This window comes from Pleuronectes platessa, chromosome 5 (genome assembly GCF_947347685.1).
Source record: "Pleuronectes platessa chromosome 5, fPlePla1.1, whole genome shotgun sequence".
NCBI classification, from domain to species: domain Eukaryota; kingdom Metazoa; phylum Chordata; class Actinopteri; order Pleuronectiformes; family Pleuronectidae; genus Pleuronectes; species Pleuronectes platessa.
In genome coordinates, this window is record NC_070630.1 from 28,206,180 (window position 1) to 28,229,715 (window position 23,536).

A 23,536-nucleotide genomic window follows, 5' to 3' on the forward strand; every position below is an offset into this window, starting at 1 on the left:
GGGGGTTAAACAAAACTTGAAGAAACTGTGTTGCTGAAGTTCTGGTAGAAGACGAAGACTTTCTGCCATTCTCTCCTCTTCCCCTCCTGTGTCCTGCGTCAGCACTGACTCATTGCTTTCACAGCACAGAGCTGTCATTTTTGGTGGCCCCAAAGATCACTTATGGGACAGGGTGTTGGCTCCTGCGAGGCTGGACCACAGAACAAGTGGACAGGCGCCCATCAAGTGCTGATGCATTTCACAGGACACAGTTGGCCTCCTGTGGAACAACTGACAGCCTTCCGATTGCGTCTGCAGAGCACTGAGGCATTTTTTCAATGACTCGCCCTGCGTTGAGTCACAGAGAGAACACCTGGGATTGCAAATAGTAGTCGGTAAAAACGTGTATTACTCCATGATGTGTATTTATTTAGTGCAAAAACAGGAGGAAATATTGAATATGTGGACATCCTTATGTTCTGCATGACAACAAAAAGTAGAAGGTATAAATATTCACACTGCACTGTACATTCCCGCTTCATTCCAAATGAGCATCTGCCGGGCTGGATAACTTTATTCCTCATGAGTTATCAGCTCATTCAGCAATTAAATTATAGTCACAGGTAGTTAAGTTAAATGTTGTGGAGCCAAAAATATCTGTCACTTCTGAGCGTGTGAGCCAAACAGAGCTCTGCAGCATTGTGCAAGGTTTCTATGTGGTGGAGGGAGTCAAATATCTCAGCATTGCATGCACACAAACACGTGCACTCACACCGTCCAGCAAACCCCTGTGACGCCTCTGGCTAATTCACCTCAAGGCCACAGGGCTGTCCAGCATCCTCCAATAAATTAGCCCTGCTGCTCCCCCACTGAGACACAGGCCCTGGAAGTCTGGCCGGTGCTCAAAGTCACTCATTTGTGGGCACACATAATTATTGCTACTTTTTCTCTCTTTACCGCACTGCAAGCTTCTCACTAAGTAGATGACATTTTCTGTTTGTTTTTGGGGTATTTGTGTCGTAATGGTTGCGTGACTCATTTGCAGTAGCTGTGGGAGATGTCAGATTTTTCCTGTTTCCAGTTATTCTTCCTTAGGTAAGAGAAAAGTGTCCATGTGTAGTCTGATAATAGTCAATAATTGTTATTGTCTTCATCATACAGCAAAATCATCCATGTGTGCAAATTCTCAGTCGTCAAAAGCTCTGAACCTCTGTTCCAGGCCAGAGCTCTCAAAGCTGCTGCTGTGAATAAGAATGTGTTCTTTGACTGCCCTTGTCAAAAGAGGTTAAAGCAAGATCAAAATAATTCTCCTCTCTCTCTGACCTCTTATACCAAACTCTATTTTCCTGTAAGAACAAAAATCCCCACACTGTCACTCTTCAATGTCCGCGTGTGACAGATCTCAGCATCTGTCAAGATAGCCATTGGGATTCTGGGTCATATCTCTCGTTGCGTCTCAGTTTCCTCTGTTAGCGTGATTTTTTTCTTCCTATCCACAGCATCCGCCTCTTGTCTCAAGTTGAGATCAAGTTATTGTCCCCATCTGACATCGCTCTCTCTTCCTCTCCCTCAGCTCTATTCAGCCTGCTGTCAGTCGGGGCCCAGACGGAAATGAAGAAGGTCGTCGGGGACAACGCCACCTTGCCATGCCACCACCAGTTCCCGTCGTCCAACTCTCTGGACATCGAGTGGCTCCTGCAGAAACCAAACTCCAAACAGAGAGTGGTGAGAGGAGACTCCCTTTTGTTTTCTGTTTTATTCCACTTTTCCATCATCAGACAATCAGTCGACACATTCATGTCACTGTTACTGTAATTACTTGCTGTCTCAGGCTTTTTGGACATACTAGCACTGTGAAGCAATTTTCTCCACTTAAGCCTATTTTCTTTCATAAGGGGTATTTTCCTCAATTTAGGATGAGTCTCCAATTGGCAGCGGCCATAGCAACCAAAGTTATAGTGTCTGTTGGAGGTGGTAAAAAGCCATGATAAAACAACCAGGGTCTTGGGGCTCAGGGTCATTAGTTACATAAGCCTTCTCTTAAGCTGCTTTCAGACAGGCACTGGACTCCAGACACCTATCCCTTTCATAAGAGGACTGGGTTTTGGGTACAGTATGCCTGCGTGTGTGCTCTTCTACTTAAGGTTGGTACTGCTTATCACTTCTCTCCTCGATGCATCAAGCTTCAATAAATCGATTTAAATGTTCTGAGCTCTGCTGATAACTTCCTGATTCAATATACAGGATTTCCTTCTAATAAGCGTCTGATTTTAGAGTAAAACAATTCAGCTGTTTTCAATCCACAGAGAGAACATCAACACAAGAGTAATGTATACATTTTCACGACTGAATGTTTGGAAAATTAGAACAGAAAGCTGCTAGTATTTTTATCCACCTGTTCTTTTCTTTTCTCTTCCACACACACTTTTCTTTTACATTTCTTCTATCTTCCCTATTTGGGTCATGCTGATTGATTTCCGACGGGAGCCATAATAGTGGCACATTAACTCGATGCCTAAAGTTACTGTGGCAGTACAAGTTTTAAGTGCCTTCCCACAAAGGAACAATCACGTCGCAGAATGTTCCCTGACTAATTCTGTAGTCGTAACCTTGGACCCTTTACTCTCGACTTTATCTAGAGCATAAAAGAGATAAACACTAGAGCAACTTCACATCTTGTGTCAATACATGTTCTGCTATGTCCAAAAGTACTCCACTAATTGTTTGTTTTTGGGGGGGGTTTAGAGGGGTGTACTTTTGCTTGAAGTTAGAAACTATATAAAACATGAAATCAGTTGATGGCCGCCGACGAGCCTTTATTATAATTTCCAGCTTGAAACAGCACTACTGTTCTGTTCTATAATTAAGCATCACCTAGTTGAAAATCCTTAAATGCTCTTCAGTTGTTTTTGTCGTCTCAGAGCCTCAAAAGACTGGTATCGTTTCACCGGGTTTGAATCATTGCCTTTCTTCACCCAAACTGAGCTTAGTATCTGATAACAGACAGAGCATTCAAATTGAACCAGCTTTCTGTCGGTAGAAAAATATTTCCTTTCTTTTTTGGAAGCCAGTTATTCGTGCGCTGATGTGTTGGTTAGCGCACAGACGTGTAGCGCTGTGAGAAAGAGAAGAAAAGGAGGGTAGGGTGGGGAAACAGGGGGGCTAGGAATGAAAGAAAAGGGAAAACAAGTGTCTCACGCTTTGATTTAGAGGGGGGCTGCCACATTGCGATGAATATTTAACAGGAAGATAACATTGAAGGCGCCATTAATTAAAATCAAACGTCTGAAAATTTGATTAGATAAGAGACTGTGCCTGTAGCTGAATGAATAAATCATTCTTTTGTTCTGCTGGAAGGCCATGTTGATAGGGAAAGAGCATCGTGTCAACATTTAAACTCTGTTAGCAAATGTAAAGACGACATGTGTTGAGGACACACAGGGGCAAGAGACAAGGCGTCCTTGTAGATGACCAAAATTCATGGACTGTTATAATTTAACATCATCATGGACAACAAAAGCTAAAAATCTGCAATGTTGTGCTGTACTATAGTATGAAAATAAGGTAGGTGCGAATACATATTTCTGTTTAGACGAGATAGTTCACATTCTGACACTGAAAATAACTTCTATCTCTTGTTTCCAACATACATTTATTCAAATCAATACCTTTTATTATACGATCAATTTGAATTATATTTAGTCATTTACACATCCATTCAGAAATGGCAGGTTTACTCCATATCTGCATAAAGTATTTTCACTTTTTACTGAATAAACAAACCACTTCATTTTAATTGCAAACTACTGCCAACAACCGCAGGTCATGTTACTAAATTATTCTGAAACTCCTCACAGTCACAGTCTCATATGTTCAGTAGACTTCCAGTCATAACCAGCACAGATAGTATAGTTCATACACACAAACAACAAGTGAGTAATAAACAGTTGGCGTGGGCAGTGGACGTGCACCAGCAGGCGGATGCTTTGTGTAGGTGCCAGACCACTGTCGCTTGGTGCCTGCAGCCGTGGCACAGTAATGTATGTCTGTTTGCGTCCATGGTGTGTTTCCACTCGACATGTTTGCTTAGGAGCTGGTTTACGTGTGTAGGCCTGTGCACGTGTGTGCTAGTGTAAATGGCCAGTCGTCACCTGTAATCACAGCAGGTGCCCTTGTTTCCAGGGCGCTGATGCACTGTGGCACCGGCATTTAGCAGGCCCCGTCTGCAGGCTCTCACTTGCCCTGAGTAATAGGCCACCGTGACAGCTGTGTTTGTTTGTGTTTGTGTGTGTGTGTTTGTGTATGTGGATGGAGAGAGGGGGAGAGAAAAAGAGCAAGAGAGAAGGATAGAGGTGTGGGGGGGGGCAAAGAGAAGAAGACACAACAGGCAGGTAAGAGAAAATGTCTTCGGTGAAGTTTCAGATCATGAGATTTTTTCTTTGAAGACTCTGCCACTGCAAACATCAATGAACCTTGTGCTAAAAATAAAAATGGAAAATAGATTGTGTCAATCACAAACCGTAACACGACCGCCTGTTCTGCTCTGACCCAATTTTACTCTTTGTTTCAAAGTTTTAATCCGATGGTTTTTTCTTTTATGGTTTATATTTGGTTTCTTTTGTGTACCCAGATTATGAATGTATATAACATGTTTGCATACCGCAATGTTGTAGGTTCCCGGTTTGAATCTCACTTTTGGCCGGGTGTTTGTGTGGGTTTTCACCAGTTTCTGTGGCTTCCTCCAACATGCAGATTGGGATTAGGTTAACTGGAGACTGTTAATTGACCATAGGAGTGAATGTGAGTGTGAATCGCTGTTTGTCTGCCTGTCAGCAACTTGTCCAGGCTGTTCTCTGCCTCTCACCCAATGTCAGCTGGGATTGGCTCCAGCTTCGACCCTTAGGGATAAGCAGTATAGATACCGGATGTTGCTGGGATGGATGGATGTGTACATACAATCATATGTACACACACAGTAGAAGTACAAAATGTTGTTCATAAAACTTGTATACAGGTTAGTGCACTTCAAAGTGCTTCACAAAGGACGGATATGTCAATATAAATATATTAACAAATAATATGTACATGCACATACATACATACATATTAACCTGTTCCCCGCAGTAACGCCTCAATTCAAAGTATTCATGTACCTTAAAACAGTGATTTTCAACCAGTGTGCCGCGGCACACTAGTGTGCCGTGAGAGATCGTCAGGTGTGCCGTGGGAAATTATCTAATATCTAGTGTTGCACCGAAGTATCGGCCGAACATCGGTAGCGGCCGATATTCGCCTCTTTTACTGACATCGGCACATCGGTAATAATCTTGACTTTCACCGATATCATTGGTATTTGTGGTTAAACCGCTGGGCACGTTCCGCGGCTGGGGGAGCAGTCGCCCTCCTCTCCACACCGCCGGAGACTCGGCGTGGGGCACGCCTCGACTTTTTTTTTGGGGGGGGGGTCCTCTTCCGCGGTGCCTCACGGCGTCAGTGGTACGGAGGCTTTCTTTCTCTTGGACCGTGGGGCGGTGTCCGTCGCCGGTGCGGACCGGGTACGGCGGTCGGCGGCGGCCACTCTGGACGCGTGTCGGGCCCTTCTCGCGGATCACCTCAGCTACGGCGCCCGCTGGGGGAACCCTCCGTTGGCGCGGGGGCCCCTTCCGGCGGTGCGCCTCGGCTGGCGCCTAGCAGCCAGAACTGGTGCGGACCAGGGGAATCCGACTGTTTAATTAAAACAAAGCATCGCGAAGGGCCACGGTGGGTGTTGACGCGATGTGATTTCTGCCCAGTGCTCTGAATGTCAAAGTGAAGAAATTCAATGAAGCGCGGGTAAACGGCGGGAGTAACTATTGGCACTCAAAACAGGTCAATCTGTTTTAGACAGGGTTAAAAGGTCCTGTTTTAAATGATCCTTGTGGTATTTTGACAAAAAATATGTTACAAACCTTTCATTAAGACCCCAAGGAACCATATCAACTGTGATAAAATGGGTATAATGTGTCTCCGTTAAATAAAGTTTAGTTAAATCAAAGATTGTTTCATAAATCTGATTCAATTTGTGCTCATTAAAAGATAAGAGTAATAAACTTAAATAGTGCTTTTTAATACATTTAGAAACTCGATTACTAACTATATGTATTATATGTACTGTGTTAGTCCATAGAGGGTCATTTTGGTTGGTGGTGTGCCCCAGGATTTAAAGGAGGTAAACAGAGCAAAGTAGAATAAAATGTGTTTACTGTCTGAATATATAGTAGCCTTATAGTTTAGTGTGAACTTTAAATCTTAAATAAATGTTGGTTTTCCCACTTGAGATGTTCCAATACCAATGCCAGGACTGACAGGTATGCATATCTATTTACTAAACAGATACCAGATCTTTTCTGTTCTTTTCTCTGAATCAGGAGTCGTTTCGCACTGCGGTGGTATGGAGGCTCGTATCCGCCACTGTGATGAAGAAAATTAAAATCCTGTATTTCATAATTTTGACTTATTATCTCATTATGTCTTAGTATCTCATTATTATGAGATACTGACTGTTGCTACTGACTGATACTCTGACTGCAGCATGGTTGAGAGACAGCGGTCAAGCCAGCCGCCTCTCATGTCTGCATTGTCAAAACAGCCGACTGTTGTTTATCGCGTTCGCAGTTGATTGACCATTTACTGCTATCATTTGACGCGGCTCTGAGGTTTAGAGGAGCTGTTTTTTCCTCAAAGTACTGACACACTAGTTTTTGAGTAATCCTCTGTCAAAGTCCCCTCCACAACACAATAATGAACTTATTCTGCTAAATTTGATGAAGGATACAAACTTGTGTACCATAAGTTCTTCATGAAACTGATATTGTTGGAGTACTGGTTAGACTACTGCCACAAATACTATGAAGTACTCAAAATGTGTACTTTTTGAATAATCGTCTTTGAATTGTCAATTGAATGGTCAAGAGGACAAAGCCTATCCTATCAAAAGATAACACTTAGATTCCTGACGTTTGTGAATGCCAGGGTCTGTCTATTTATAAATGGATGATGACGGATCATCACTCCGGATCGTTCCGTCACTTTAACCCAGATGTTCTGACTGTGCGCTTTACGTTACGTCTCGGACGACCGGACCTTTAATGAGTGTCTGTTCTGATCCTGGAGCAGCGCTGGTTATAATTTTGCAGCGACAGCACATCGCTAAGACATGAAAACATGAATCGATTATGTTATGTCACTGACCATCGATGCATAGTCACCCACGTCATCTAGACAGGCAGCTGTTTTTACCAAAGGCCTCTCATCCACGGTCTCCCTGCTCTGCTGTGCCCCGTCCACAGTCAGTATCTCATAATAATGAGAAACTAAAACATAATTATGAGATAATAAATCATAATTCCATACAATGGCTAGTGTTGTTCTCAGAGATTTTCAGTAATCTGGTATAAGCCAGACCTAGCTAAAATATTAGCCCTGAGGTGTGCCACAAGTAAAACGGTGACGCCCCCGTATGCAACACTTCATGCAATATTTGCGTTTTACCATTTTTTCCAAGCTGGATGCTGACAATTATTATGGATTATCCATGGCCAAAGAAGAAGACATGTTAATCAGGCCAGTCCACAGACTAAAAGGGATAGTTCACACAAAAATGAAAATGTACTCATTATCTACTCACTATGCCAATGGAGCGGTGCATCGCAAACATTCATTCAGTAGATAATGAGTGTTTGAGTCCACAAAACACTTTTGAAGTCTCAGGGGTGTTGCAGGGCAGGAATATCCAAAAGATTTAAATGTGGTGTCATCCAAGTGTCCACATGCCCCGTAATTTTAAATCCGACTTGAAACTGCTTCATTTACACAATGTTTTTAGCCTTAATGTCCTCTCTTATCTTCCTCTGGAGATGCATTCACAGTGGACAACTTTAGTGATCCAAAGGAGGGCAATTCATTTGTAGCTTACCCTGTTCATCATCACACACAAACAACAATCAATATGATGTCAAAAAGAAAAGGTCAACAAACTAGGTGAAGGACATCAAGATTAAGATTAAGGAGGTAAAATAAAGAGCAATAAAAAGACAATAATGAGATAATTATAATAATAATAAACACGCAGACCAAAGTTTGTGGAATTAGTAGGTAGATGTATTTGTGTTTCAAAAGATTAGACCTGAGAAACCATCTCTTACATGCAGTGCTAGTAGCGTACAGCTGTGAAAAATATGTTAAATTGGGGTCTTTCTGGTACTTGGTATCTTTTTACCAGATACGTAAAATCTTGATATTGGAATTGGTATCTGAAAGGGAACAGTGGTATCGCAACATATTCAGCTCTGTGTGTGCCAGTGTGCTGCCATCAAATCAGTGCCACTGTGGGGACATTAATCTTTTATCTCAGCCACTGAATAGAAAAAATGTTGGTCAATCTGAGAGCTCGGCTTGTAGAAGGAGCGTTAGGAGAGATAACAGTGCTCACAGACAATCAGCTAAATGAACGCTGGCAGGATACTGGCATTCAGGCAAATGCATTCATTTGTAAAATATTATTTCCCTAGTGTTAATTAATTAAAAAGTGATTGTTAACAGTGTTACCCAAGAGTGCTGGTGTTCCGTTTCCCACCAAACAGGGCGCCCAGTGAGGGACTGCATGGAAGTGTCTGACATGAATTTAAACAAACAGGTTCTTAATGTGACATGAAAGCTTTTATTGTTAGTTTGTTGCAGCAATTACACGAGCCAATTCAAATGTTGGTTTACATTATCACATCCATGTGATTACCTCCGCCAAGGAGGTTGTGTTTTATCTGCCTTTTTTTTAAATTCTTAGTAGGGTTACACAAAAATGGATTACCACAAAGGTTAGTGGAAGGGTGTAGTATGGTTCAGGGAAGAACCCATTAAATGTTGATGGAGGGTGTCAGAACTTGTTCTTAACATTGCAAGATGTTTTATGACATTTTGACTTCTCAGGGAACAATTCATGATTCTTTATGGAAAAAAAAACGGCACATTTAGGGAACTGTTATTAACGAGTGTTGGACATTGATTGAATTTGAGGGGACTGTTGTGCCTTGGTGGAGGTATGCAATCTACTGAGTGCCAGTTTTGTTAAAAAAGTATTTTTGAATTTCTTCTTCTCTGTGTTTAGATCATTACCTTCTTCGGGGGCCAGGTATACACCAATGAGGCAACAGGCAGCGAGGCCAGCCGTCTGTCCTTTCCCGGGGAGTACCTGGCCGGGGACGCCTCCCTGATGATCAGTGACTTGCTGCTGTCCGACTCTGGTGAATACTATTGTAAAGTCAAGACTGGGGGCAAGTACCACTGGAGCCAGGTCAACCTCATTGTGCTGGGTGAGTGTTCGCATTGTACTCCACACACACAGAGGTTACTGACAGATATGCATACAGGTGCACATATATGCACATTCCATCAGGTTAGGAAGAGACCTGCATCCATTTGTGTATGGAAAATGGACACAGACTCTCTCTCTCACACACACACACACACACACACACACACACACACACACACACACGCACACACACACACACACACACACACACACACACACACACAAACTAAGAGCTAATCACTGGATCATTAGCCTGGCACATTTCCTCCGTCATGCTGACTGATCTAATGATTCAATTTGATTCAGACAGTGTGATTTGATTTCGCTCATGCTGTTTCGGTTCGTTCGGATTGGTTTGTCGATGAGGTGAGACCAGAAACAGGCGACTGGGCCTGGAAGAGCACAGAACTGATTGATTGAGTTAGGGACCGAGTTCCACGGACGTTGAGCATCAAGTTAAATTCATTTCTGTCCTCTGTAAGATCTATGAGGGATCAGGCAGCAACAGACTCTTCTCGAGTTCCAACTTTGAGGTACATTTTCTAATGACATTTTGAGTTGACAATGACATTGGAAAAAGTATCATCAATCTCGCTGCTGATAAGCTACTTAGGAAAATTACTTATAGGAGCCTCATAAGCCACATCATTGTACATTTCATCCGCCTCTTTCTCTATTCGCTTTGTTTCGCTCATATGCCCGACATATAAATGTTTTTAAATGCCTTAATTTAAAAGCTAGCCCCATTGTAATGCCTGCATTTCTTAAAAGCTAAACAATTTTGAAGGACAGACTGTGAGGAGGGGGAAGTGCTGCACCACAAAAGCTGGCCATAAAGTCCGATGGGAGGAGCAAGATCATTCTCAATGTCAGAAAAGCGGGAGATTTATTAAAACATCATGGGAGATTAGTTCAAACCGCAGTTATTGGTTTTCTAATGGAACAGTCTGTTAATCCTCTCGCTCTCGCTCTCCTCTCCCTTCCATGAAGACATTTCAGTGAGTTAGTGCCTCGATTTTTACAAATTGCCCTCAGCTTTGCGGTGGCACTTTCGATCTTGAGAGAGACGAACATTTGCATTTTTCTCTCTCCCCATGCTAAGATAATAGCTTGGCAGCCGAGCCAGTAGCTGGCTTGGCATGAGGCAGTCTGCGAGTGTATGTATTTGTGTGTGTGCCAGGGGTTTCTCCTCATGCCTCCACTTGTTTTGTATATGCAGCTTTATGCCCGGATGCCTTAGCTGCTTTTGTTAAATATGAATTTGCATGTGCAGATTTTTAAACTCAGTTTGTTTAAGTGTATGTGCTGCATTTTTATGTGTGTGTACTGGCAAATAGTTTGTGCATGAGGTTGCGCGTTCCTGCTCCTGCTGAAGTTGGGCATAACTGACCCTGACAGAGCTGCGAGATTCACAGATGAAGCGTCGGTGCTCGCCCACTCGGCTCATCTCATTATATTGCTTACTGAGAGAGAAACAGGGAGAGAGAGAACTCTGCCACGGAGACCAGGGGGTTTGAGAAGACGAACAAAGAGAGAGATGCACGTAAGCTGTCTGGCTTTGTGTAGCAGCTATCGCTAAGTCACTACATCTCAGTATTACTCAGGAGTTACTTTGCTGACAAGCTGCGGCGTCTTATTTCAAAAGTTGCCTAATAGACAGCACAGCCAAAATACAAAGTAGATGTTATAAATTTAGCTTACCCCTGATCTAAAAATATACCTTGGGCGCGAGAAAAAAGGATGTGCTGCTTTTTTCCTGCGTTTATAGCAGTGCCTCTCGGCGTGTATCCAAACAGAGCAGCTGTACAGCGCTCAGCAGGATCCAGCTATACTGCACTCTGCCTCCAGCTACTGAACCATGACCAAAACCTTTGACCTGTGGAGAACATATCACCACAAGTGTTCACAGCCCGCGTTGGGGTCACATTGATCTATTCCCTGTGGGACTGTTTTTTTCCCTCTGTGTGTGTCACCAGCTCTGAGGAATGACTGAAAGTTACATTCACTTATCCCTCATCAAAAATGGATTGGACACCAGTAATAGATTTAAGGAAAAATGTAACTTTGTTCAAATTAATTAACCATTGTGTTACTGTTACCTCAGTACAGCATTTGCTCGCTTGTTATGTTGTATTCTTAGGTCATATGCACTGTTTCACCTGACTTTGCATTACGGAATAAATCAAGCTTCGGTAGATGTCCTACTTATAATGGTAAATTGTAATGGTTTTGTATTTATATAGCGCTTTTCTAGTCTTGATGACCACTCAAAGTAATACACACACACATTCATACAGTGCATCTACTAGCAGCACTGTGTTGTTCTATGAGGGGCAATTCAGGGTTCAGCATCTTGCCCAAGGACACTTCGGCATGCAGATGGGGAAGACTAGGGATCGAACTGCTCGCCTTCAGGTTGGAGGACGACCACTCTACCCTTCAACCAAAGCCACCATAATCACATAACCACAAAAATGTGATCACGATTTTTTTCAAAAAATGCAATCAAAACAAAACATAAATAACATTGTTACCATTGAGTGTGGATTACGTGATTGTGAAACAATGTTAAATGGTCCTCGAAGCCACAAGTTCCTATTATTTCAACTGTGTGTAGAGAAAATGCTTTTTATCTGCAACGACGAGGAGAAACTACCCACAATCATCAGGGGCAGTAGCAACGTCTCTGATTGGTGAAGGTCACTGTTACCATGGAAATGTTTCAACAACCTCAAAAATCTCTTTTCTATAGACCAACCCTCACCTACCCTTACAAGCTCTGGGTAGACAGGTCACAAATACAAGCGACCGAAATGACTTTTCTCTGTCAGGCTCAGCCTCAGTGATCGGGTGAGGAGATCAGATATCGGGAGGGAGCTCACATTAGAACCACTGCTCCTTCATGTTTAAAGGCTACAGTGTAGGTGGTTCTGGCATTTGGTCAGGATTCCTCCTGGGCGCCTTCCGTCCCATCTGGCCTGGGAACGCCTTGGGATCCCCCAGCACGAGCTGGAAATCGTGGCTAGGAGGGATACCCTTTTTGGCCAACTTTCTCTGCTACCAGAGCCCTGATAAGCAGAAGACAATTGATGGATGCATTTATATTAATCTGAGAACAATTTATAGACTTTTAAATTTAAAAACAAATTATTTAAATTTGGATTAAGATATTTGCTATCCCGTATTAAAATCCAAAGGCCAAAAATCTGATGCAAAACTCAAAACTGTAAATAAATCTTATCTAATATGACAAAGGACACGTGATTTATTATTTGCCCTAAACAGTTTCTAATTCCCATGTCTTCCTACAGTCAAGCCTTCCAAGCCGAGGTGCTGGATGGACGGCAAACCCCTGGAGGGCAGTGATGTCAAGCTGAGCTGCAAGTCCAGTGATGGGTCAGAACCCATCAACTACAAGTGGGAGCGAGTGCTGGACAAAGGCAAGAGCCTGGGCAAACTGCCAAACCTGGCACTGATAGGTGAGGAAACTAAGTGGCACCACAGTGACGTGCTGATTCACCATCCATGTGTGAGCATGCTCAGCAGAGAAACACTTCGAGCATTCTTTTTTAAATTAGTATTTTATATAGGCTGCATTCATCCAATGCAGTGTTTTGCTAAGCACACCGCGATTTCCACACCTCCCTCCCGTCTTCACACGTTTGCAAACACTCACACATAAATCTGCCCGGTATACTACTACACTCTTCTACCACTTGTCCCCTTAGCAGCTTCACTGGAGTAATTAACAGTGTAAGTGTTTTGCTCAAGGGCACTTAGATGGGCTGGGATGGTCCCTCGTAGGCCCCTGATTCTTCATTCACGGCACGATAGCACATCACAGCCATGTGCTTTGTCAATGCGCTCTGCTGGGATGAGTTATATAAACACAAGATTCCAGACTGATACTGATGAGGGCACCTGTGATGTTGAAATGTCAGTGTGGCCCAAGTGAATTATACCTGTATAAAGTCAGTGTGGACTGAGCGTTTTCTTGGTTTGTGTGTGCATAGTTGGGAAAATATAATAGAAAGAACTGTCAGCCGACCAAAAACACATGGCTCAGTAAGAGCACTGAGACGCTTTTCATTCACGTAGTGTGGATTCCTGAATTCCTCTTTGATCACAACCAAAAATGTCTGCCTCTACAAAGTACCTGACACAGTTTAAAACAGAAAAGATAAGCGAGTGTTTGGGCAGCTCTCCTCATCTTGAACTCTTTAAACCGGAATAAACACCCCAGGGTGCCAACCTCTCTCTCTTACTTTTCCCTCCACGGTTCAACTGGCGTCGGCGTCGGCACGTGCCCAGACAAAAAGCTTCAAATTAATGACCTCCACCACACAACACCTGTTCAGTCTAATTAGTTTTCATTGGACGATAACACACTGTGTCGGCGGCCATTATTTATGGCTCTGGTGAAAGGCAATATCACATGGTTGTCATTGGTTGAGATGACTAAATATCCCATGGGGCTGTGAAGCTCCTCTCATGCTCACATTCCTGTTACTTTCTTCAAGTTCTCCTCAGTCTTGTGGGCATCAGTCTTAAATAAACTCTCATAAGGAACTGTGCTTACCTGGATACCAATATTCCAAATATTGACCTTATTTAGAACAAGACATTACTTGGATTGTGGTGTTAACACGAGTTGGTAATAGAATATTCCTTTTACATGTTACAGAGCAGAGTCTTATTGTAACTCACTTCATTATGTCCACTTCCGTTTGGTAGATATATATAAAACATCCCTGAGGACAACAGGTTGAATGAATGGTGTGAATAAAAAGAGGTTGAGATAAATCACAGTTTCTCCTCTATTGCCGTTATTATGATGATTTAAATCTCTTTATAATACATGAGATGTGCAGAAATGTTCTGGTGCACGGATGTTGACAGAATGCAATAGTTCATTGCATAGAAAAAAACCCAGGATGGTGTATTTGTCTCATATTGTTATTGTTATCTTTGTTTTGTTCTTTTTCTTTTTCTAAACAATGCTGTCTTGTAAGACTTTTTTAGGGTGGGCCCATTATATGCATGACACACCAATCATCATCTTCTACGCCATTAAGTCTGACGTTATTGTGCCAGTTGTAGAACCTAAATCATAAATAATAAGATGGTACTGTTTACCACTTTGGTTGGTGTTGTCATTCTATCTCCTTTTTATTTTTCCTTCTTGTTTACACCCAGTTAATATGTCATCAATCAGTTATTGAATAAATTATTCAGGTTAAAGTAATCAGAAAATGTTGTTTACACTATTGGCTTAATCTGGTTCATATCACAATATTGGTATAATAATTTAAACGTATTCAGTGTCTCTCTTTTTTTTAGGTCATGATATTTATTTATTCTTGCATTGTACAAATGAGGATGGTGGAGATGCAGGAAGATTTCAACAACATTTGTAAACGAATAAAAACTGTCTTATTCCCCCAGATCTGAAGAACCCAGAGATGGTAACCCTGAGGAATCTCACCATGGACAGCACAGGTGTCTACAGGTGCACAGCCAACAACGACGTGGGGGAGGAAAACTGCAACATCGAGGTCACAATGCAGCGTGAGTTTTAGGAGGGAAGGGAGGAGACCCCTCGGTGTTCGCCTCGCTTCGAACTGTCATGCTGATTGATGGTTATTGTTTCAAACTGCAGCTCGAAATACATTTGTACCTCCTCTCCGCCTTTCTACAAACCTCCCTACTCGCTCACACTTTCCATTCTCACAACACCAGGGACTGCACTACATGTATACTGGTGGCTACTGGTCAACACCTCTTCTGCAAAAGTTATCTTTCACTGTCACTCTAATACATTTGCTGAGAGGCCCAGCATGGCCAGGTCATATGTCGAGAAAATGATTAGACGTCTAGATCCACAGTAGTAGCAGTTTGGGATCCTTGGTGCTAAATTGTATTTTGCCAATTTGGCACAAACAAAGGCAACTTCCCATTAATGAGCTGGAACCATAAGAATGATTGATTTTAAGTTTAAGAATAACTGTATGTGACTTCGTATTGTATCCTCTCTGTCCACAGGGGCGAGGAATGTTGGTTGGGCGGCGGGTATGGTGGTGGGAATATCCCTCGGTATCCTCATTGTCATATTAATCATCTGGCTCGTCTTCCGGAAGAAAGAAAAGAAGAAGTACGAGGAGGAGGAGACTCCCAACGAGATCAGGTTTAGTCATCTTCCTTTTTTTCTCTGGTTGTTTCACATTCTTGTCATTTCGAACCAATTTAACTGCAATGTTTGCTAAAATCTTGAAATTGTGCGGCAATATGTGTTTAAGTCTGTGTGTCTGTGTATTTCTGCTTCTATGTCCTTGTGGGGCTGTTGCTGTGATGGTTTAGCTGCACTATACACTTTCAGACTTTTAAATAAGTGAAAAACTGCTTTAGTGTTATTTCAAGTAAGACCCTAATGTAATATTGCATGTATTGAAAATATGTAATATCTGCCATATCTGCCATTTTTTTCTTTATCGGGAACATTAATCTATATATTTCGTGAAAAAAGACAGAAAGAACTAGGTGGGGTATGAAGATGAAGGAAAAAAATATCTGTTGCTGGGGTGGTGCCCAAGGTTTTATCATCTTCCCATCGACCTACAGGTACAATCTCAGGTCTAGGAGACAGGTATGCAAATCTGAGCCACATGTTTCACTTATTCACCTGAAACCAGATTAAAACAGTTAAATAATACAGACAAATCAAATGTAGATGTAACAGTTAACAAAACCACTATCTAAGTCACTTTCTTTTGATGTTCGCGGTAGGACCTGCTGGGCACTAATATGTCTGGATGAAGATGATGTCTCGATGCAGGCTTCAAGGTCAAAGTCAGCTTAAATGCTTTTATTGGCCTTAAACAATTCCATGAAATAAAAATGTGGAGAGAGAGAATTAATAGTTTTAAATATTTTACTGCATGGCACAGTTTGAGAATTAGATAATGCAGTCTCTTTCAAATGATGTACTTAATTAAAAATTAATGTTCAATTAATTAACTAAACACAGTGTAAATGTTAAAATGCATATTATGCTATGGAGCAGTGTGTTCTGACTGCATGTCAGACACATGTGTTTTGATGGACCATTCATTGAGTTTGTTGCACATTCAATTTAACTACAGTCCTGTTTAGCTTTGATTTGAAGGAGCAATGATGGTGATGTAAGAACATGGCTGTGTGACCTGCATGTGACCTCACACAGCAGTCCAGCTGAAAGTACCACAGCTAAGCAGATCACATGCTAAGTGACACAGCAACAGTCCCTTAACGCATGAATGTATTTGCTGTCTACCTGTCTCTCTCTTCCTGTCTGTGTGTGTGTGTGTGTGTGTGTGTGTGTGTGTGTGTGTGTGTGTGTGTGTGTGTGTGTGCGTGTGTGCGCGCCTCCACCAATGTTATGTTTTAGTGTAATGTTTGTTAGTTAGCAGCACATGCAAAAAAAACAAGATGATTACAGCAGAACTTCCGGGGCAGATTGAGGATTTTCTTTCACTTTCCTAAACATTGCGAGATGAGACAATTTCAACATTTTAGATTCCTCAGAAAATAATTTATAGATCTTATTGAACAAATCAGGGATGTTTAGGAGACTGATATTTATCAGTGTTGCAGTGTGGTGCAGATCCAAATCGATACATGTTAAATTTGAATGTGGTTCCATAATGGGACTGTTGGCCTTGGCAGTGGGAAGCCCTCTCTTCTAGTTTTAGGCTTCCTCACTTTCTGATGCACTTTCATGGAATGCTCTGGGGTGGAGACATGGCTTTAGGGCTATAGGATTAGATTTTGCTCGGGGTTAAGGTTGGAACTGTGACATTTTGGTTGTAAGAGATAAGAGGGAATGTGTTATCAGTAATTGTCCTCATAAAGACAGGAGCGCAAATGTCTGTGTACAAGTGTTTGTTGTGTGTGTGTGTGTGTGTGTGTGTGTGTGTGTGTGTGTGTGTGTGTGTGTGTGTGTGTGTCTGTGTCTGTGTATGTGTCTATGTGTGTCATGTTTGTATTTCTCTATGTGGCTGCTTTATTCCTCATTCTAAAGTCATGTAGACAGCATGCATCGTTAATGAATATAGAGGCAACAGCATGTTTTCGTGACTTGTTATCATGGATATGTACTGACGTAACAATGAATAATGCAGCACGGTTGAGGGACAACTTCCAGTAAATAAGATGTGTTACCTTGTACCATACGTAAGGAGTTTGAGCCTTCCCCCTCATCTGCTTGACCCCAACACAGCAGCACAGTAGTGACACACATGTTCACACACACCAACTTCACTGCAAGAAACATGCAAAAAATAATTGTTTCCCTTCCACAATTCCATCTGGTGATTTCCACACATTTCATTATTCCATGCAAATATGTTTTCACAAAACTCGGGGGCTGTGGGATATCTCATGAATTATTCACTTTTCCCATGCGAAAAAGGCTCTGGAAAAGTGTGAGAGATCGGTACTGTGTTCTTTTACTGTTCACTGTGTGTATGTGTGCTTGCCTCTTTCCTATTTTTAGAGGTACAGTTCATATAAAATAAAAGAACCATCATTTTTCTTGTATGTGTTTCCAACCACAGGGAAGATGCGGAGGCTCCCAAGGCCAAGCTGGTGAAGCCCAACTCCCTGTCCTCATCCCGCTCCGGCAGCTCACGCTCCGGAGCCTCTTCCACCCAGTCCATGGTGCATAACAGCGCCCAGCGTGGTCACCGCCCCCGCCAGCCTGCTGTAGCAGCTCTCAAGGAGAATGGACAGCCTCCAGGCTTCCCCCAGTCCCCACCTGCCTACACTACAGTTGTGCCCCCTAAGAACCCCGAGCCCCCTACCACTCCCAAATTCAACTCCAGGAACATGTCGGGGCCTACACCCCCAACCCTCATGGTCCCCGCCCAGACCAAGGCCTTTCAGACTGTGTAGGACTGAGAGCCAACCCCTTCCTGCAGCCATGTGAGACCCCTTCCCCAACCCTGTCCAAGTCCCCCTCACCCCTTCCTAAAGACTCTTCCATAAACACAGAAATGACCCTAGTTAAAAGGATGTAATTAAAGGAATAAATACTATAAAGTCCAAAAGAACTTTTAATTAATGCATACTTAAAAAGGGAAAATATGACATGCTTGCCCCCTACTGAATTATATAAAACAACAAAACAGAAGAAAAAAACAGTCCTGAGATGCAACTGTTTACATCTCTATGGCTGAAGGCAGAACTTATTTTCTGAGTTCTTTCTTTTGGCTGTGGGAGGCACAGGGAAGCACCGTATGCAGAGAGGTGGAAGAAGCCCTCTCTTAGAGTTTTTATTTATTTATCGAATCAAAGGATGAGGCATACAGCGGAGAAGAAGAAAGAAGGAGAGAAGGCTGGATAATAAAGTAGATCCAAACTCTGAGCCAATGGAGTCATACAGCATGTTGAGCTTCACATGTCAACAAATGCAAGATGGATTCGAAAACGGAGAGGAGGAGAACGGACATCGGACATCGGACATCTACAGATTTATGTCCTCTGCGGGAGGAGGGGGCTGGGGGAGGTGTGCGGCGATTCTGTGATTCATGTCAGCCCGCACCTCTGACTCACTGCTCCCAGCACCTGCTCTGAAACCACAAACCTCTCCGCCTCCCATGGGCCAGGCCGATTGTGCCCATCCATGTGAAAAGACACAGTGCGTGGCATGTGCATCATCTGCCTCAGTGCTCTCGGTCTTTTTCGTGCGCTCATAAAGAACCTGCCAGATATCACAGCGGCCCTGAGTCTGACTCAGCCGGCTCGCGAACAGCTCATCTGCTTTACCAATCAGCAGGGGGAACCTTCAGGTACACGGATGTAGCACTGGCAGTGGAGTCCAAGTCCAATGGAGTCTGTTACCCACTCCCACATCCTGTCTACATCAATGGACGTCCTTTTTCTGGTACTGAATATACTCCCTGAATTATTAAATAGTATATATTAGGCCTATAGCAAGTCATTTAAATATAGGGGATAAGCATCTAGTAGCCCAGCTGGACTTGTTTTGTTTTTTCTTTCGGGGTTTCCTGTGTCTCTTCTCGTTGAACAGGTTGTAAAGGGTGACAGACAGACATGTGTCCATTCATCCATATGAAGAAGTGCCACCAATCCCTAGGATGGGTTATTATCGTTGCTTTATTTTTTATTTTACTCGTACTACATTTCTGAAGTGAAACCAAAATCTGTTACCATGAATGTGTGATATACAATGATGGTGGTCCCATTACATTCAGCCTCCTATAAGGTACTGAATCAATATTCGAGCTAAGGCACAAAGAATTGACCTTGACATTCAATTTCACAAAGTCTGAATGAATGGAAAGCAGAGTATGATTCTGGAGGCTTTAATTGTGTCGGGTGTGTATGGTATCATAGTCAGCACTCTCCCTGGATCCATAACAATGGAGTGGCACTCGATTGCTGTCTCGCTGAATCACGGGGCCCTGCTTGGTTATTGGTTGAGCCGCACTATCGGCCAATCCCCCCCTTTGTCATATCCTCCGACAGACCCAGTGCAGTTTGATTGAAAGTAGCTGAAAAAAGGGCAAGTAGCCTATCTAGTGTGCCTTTGCATCCCTCTTCCTTTTGATGGTTTCTTTCTTCGTCCTTATCTTCAGCACACCAGTGGTTAAGTCTCTGGTCACATCCAGCTTCGAGGGTCAACAGCAGCGAGTACCGAAAGATACAAACTCGCCCCAGTAATAAACAGAAGCAGCCTCTGCAGCACAAGCAGAGTGAATTATCCGTGGTGAGAAAGCAATCCCGTGTCACGGGACAATGTAATGTATATTCTGTAATCAGTCTTGTTTTATATTGTACATACGGATAGATATATGCACATGATGTCATTTAATTTAACAAATTAGGGTATTAGAGGAGAGATGTAGCCCTTACAAATGAGTCAAATGGGAAACCCAAAAGGGAATTTAAACCATGTACTTTTACAGATGTTGTATTCTGATTGAGTTCATGTGAAACAAACATTGTCACATGTATGGAAGGTGCAGGAAGGTGGAGAAAGAAAGGCATCTTGCTCAGTCCAAAGGAAGACACTCTGTCTTTACAACTACACACCAAATTCGGATGAGACGTTCTATGGATGTTATTGATCCTGTGGGAACTATTTCATTTGATTAAAGTGACCCGGTGACCTTTCCTGAGGCATCGCCGCTGGGTTAAGAATTTCCCTTGACCAGCACTTTGGTCAATAACGACTTATCTTTAAAAAGTCACTTCCAGATGACAACAGAATCTGCTGTGAGTATTTATGGACGACACATGATGAATATTGTTTGGTGTAACCATGACCTTAACCTTGTATTCCATCCAGCTAAAATTTATGCACAAGATATATCAAACCCAATAGGCAGATTGCCATGAAATGAAGTGAGCATGTTAATATTATCAAAAATAAAGTGTTTTTAATGTTAATGGTTCTATGACCTTTTCTCTCAGGACAAACTTGACAACTTAACTCCACGACTGGTTCTAATAATCAGTATGTCTAACACTTTAATATTATATCTTGTTATTAATGTTTCAGTGATTTAACTTTTGTTCCACTTTACAAATCTGAAAAAATGTATAATCATACGAGGAGAAGTGCTGAAAACCAACATCCGTCTGAAAGCACATGTGGTTTGACTTTGACCCGTGGAATTTCACGTGACTTAACTGTAAGGGACGTTTTCTGGGGGAAAAAATGCTTTTTATATACAACTAGAGGTAGAAGCTCATATTTGACCAGGGAAGCTATTGGATGAGTGGGTCTGTGCGTGCGTGCTTGCGTGCATGCATGCATGTCTGTGAATGTGTGTGAATGTGTGTGTGTGGGTGTGTGCATGTAAATTCAGTATAAGCCCTTGGGCCACACCCACACATTCTCATGTTAGCCATTCAGTGAGTGCGAAGGATCCAGTCAGGCAAAGTAACCTCTATCTAAATAGATATGACTGCAGACTGGCAGTGTTTACTTTCATTTTCATAGACTTACATGCCTACTGAACCTGGCGTCACAGGCAGCAGTCATGTTTTGGCTTGTGTGGGTGGCATCTTATCACGTCCATAATTCATAACCGTCGTCAGCTCTGGAGGCCACTTGTACGCTCCGTATCTTCACTAGCCGTCTCTCAACGTATAATGCACTCCCTGGGTGTGATGATGGTATCTCAAGGCTCAAGCACATGCACACACGCAGACACACAATACAAACAGGCTCCCATGTACACATAAGTACACATGGAAACACAGGCGTGTTCTCCAGGTACACTCGCAGATGCACATGGGCACAAACACATGCACACACACACACATATAAGCCCAAACTTCAATCCTTGTCATTTCTGCTCCTACAGAATAAATTTGATGGATTGAATGTCTGGTGGTATTACGACTGACTGATGGAACCAGGATACCAAATGCAGACGAGAAAGGGAAACACAAACAAACACACAATACCACACACGCGCACACACACACACACATAAACAGCCACTGTTACAACACAAACGCGCATGCCGACACACATGCACTCAGATGGACAGACACTGCTATGCATCTTAACAATCTGGGTAGCATGTGATTTCAATACTTTTTTTTCTCCTGCAAGAGGGAATCAGAAGAGTTAAAACAGGATTGATATTGAGCCAGGCTTGTGGGCTCCTGCCATTGAATTTCCCCCCACCACAAATGAAAGTAGCAGTGGAGGTGGAGGATGGTATGCAAGTCTTCCAGCTGTTTAATTCCCCCAAGCTTTTTTTTATAATTTGCTTTCCAGCAACAGCAAGTCTCAGGTGGCAGATTCCCTCGGTTTATGAGCCCTCGTGTTGCGTCCCTCCACTCTCTGAAAACCTGCGCTGGCTCCGACAAAATAATTTGAAGTAGCTTTGGTCAGTTCAGTCGAGGGTGGAGGAGGAAAGTCTTAACCCACGACGAGTGTCAGCAGCACATCCAAAATCATTCTTGAAAACTATATCCATCAGCACGATACAATGTCTTATTATCGACACACAAAGGTGCAGTAGACATGAAATCGTTAATGGTTATCCTGCAGATATGATAGGAGTACGAATCTCATATAGCCACAGGGTTTTATGTTCTATTAAGCAGTTTTATTTCTGATTGAAGCTGTTAAGTGGGACAAAGCCATGCTCAGACTTTGTGGTTTAGCCTTGTGTCTCAAAATTAAAGGAATGTGATGTATCATTACTTTTAAGGGGAGAGAGTCAACCTAGGGGAAGAAAGCAAAGGTAACTGCATGTCATAGGAGATTGAGCAGATGAACGGGAATGCTTTGCTTTGATGTAATATAACAATATTAGGCTAAAAAGAAAAAAAAGAAAATCTACAATTGTTAATATACTCACAACGATTTTTATGAAGCTTTATTTTTCTGTCTTCATTCGTTTGATAATTTTTTTTCATCCATGTACTTTGCACTTTTCTGTGTGCTATACACTCATCACTGGCCTGTTTGGGCTGCGTGTGGTAGGCTGTTTCTCTTGACCGCATTGTTTTGATGTCAGGGGCAGACACGCTCATGGCGGCGTTACTGAAGGGAAATAGAAGACACCTTTGTTTTTCTGTATACTCATCTGTTTTTTCTGCCATGGCTTCTCTTTTGGTTTTGTAAAAAAACAGTACAGGTTCTTTTTGGGTATGTTGGTTTGATGAAAAACAATCCATGTAAATATCACAAGTAAAAAATGTATATTTTTACGACTTCTGAGTTATTACTCTTTCATTTGCAAATAAAATAATCAATGACAACTTAACTGGTTGCATGGTATCTTGATTTAGATTTTGTTTGGCCCTGATGTGAATTTGTGAATATATTATCACAGCCCAAAGTGTTTGTGCAGAGTAGACTGTTAGGCATTGTTGATTTGTATATAGAAACAAAATGCTGCATTAGCTATCTGACTCAACTTGAATTTGATAGCCGCCAAAAATCATGTAATTAACAACCTACTCACACAATTTATTTTAATTACCCCCCAGTTAACATTTTAGACACAGGATAGATTTGATAATTGTCTTTGAATTCTCACAGTTGCATTAAAACATGATTAGTTGTGATGGTAATGTAGCAATTGTGAACGACTGAATGTTCCAGATAAAGGATGTCCTATCCAGAGTGAGTTTCAAGACTCAGCAAGTTGACCACAATGTCAAACATCAATCTATAACCTG

At 42.3% G+C, this 23,536-nt stretch overlaps 1 protein-coding gene across 1 annotated transcript in view; it reads left to right on the plus strand.

Moving 5' to 3' along the window:
- Positions 1-23,118, plus strand: part of clmpb (CXADR like membrane protein b) — a 77,390-nt gene extending 54,272 nt beyond the window's left edge. Inside the window, exons 2-7 of the mRNA XM_053423542.1 lie at positions 1,553-1,704; positions 9,122-9,326; positions 12,640-12,807; positions 14,774-14,896; positions 15,371-15,512; positions 17,920-23,118. Coding sequence (XP_053279517.1) covers positions 1,553-1,704; positions 9,122-9,326; positions 12,640-12,807; positions 14,774-14,896; positions 15,371-15,512; positions 17,920-18,256 — 1,127 coding nt within the window. The 3' untranslated portion in view covers positions 18,257-23,118. The remainder of the gene's footprint in view (positions 1-1,552; positions 1,705-9,121; positions 9,327-12,639; positions 12,808-14,773; positions 14,897-15,370; positions 15,513-17,919) is intronic.
- Positions 23,119-23,536: the final 418 nt, after the last annotated feature.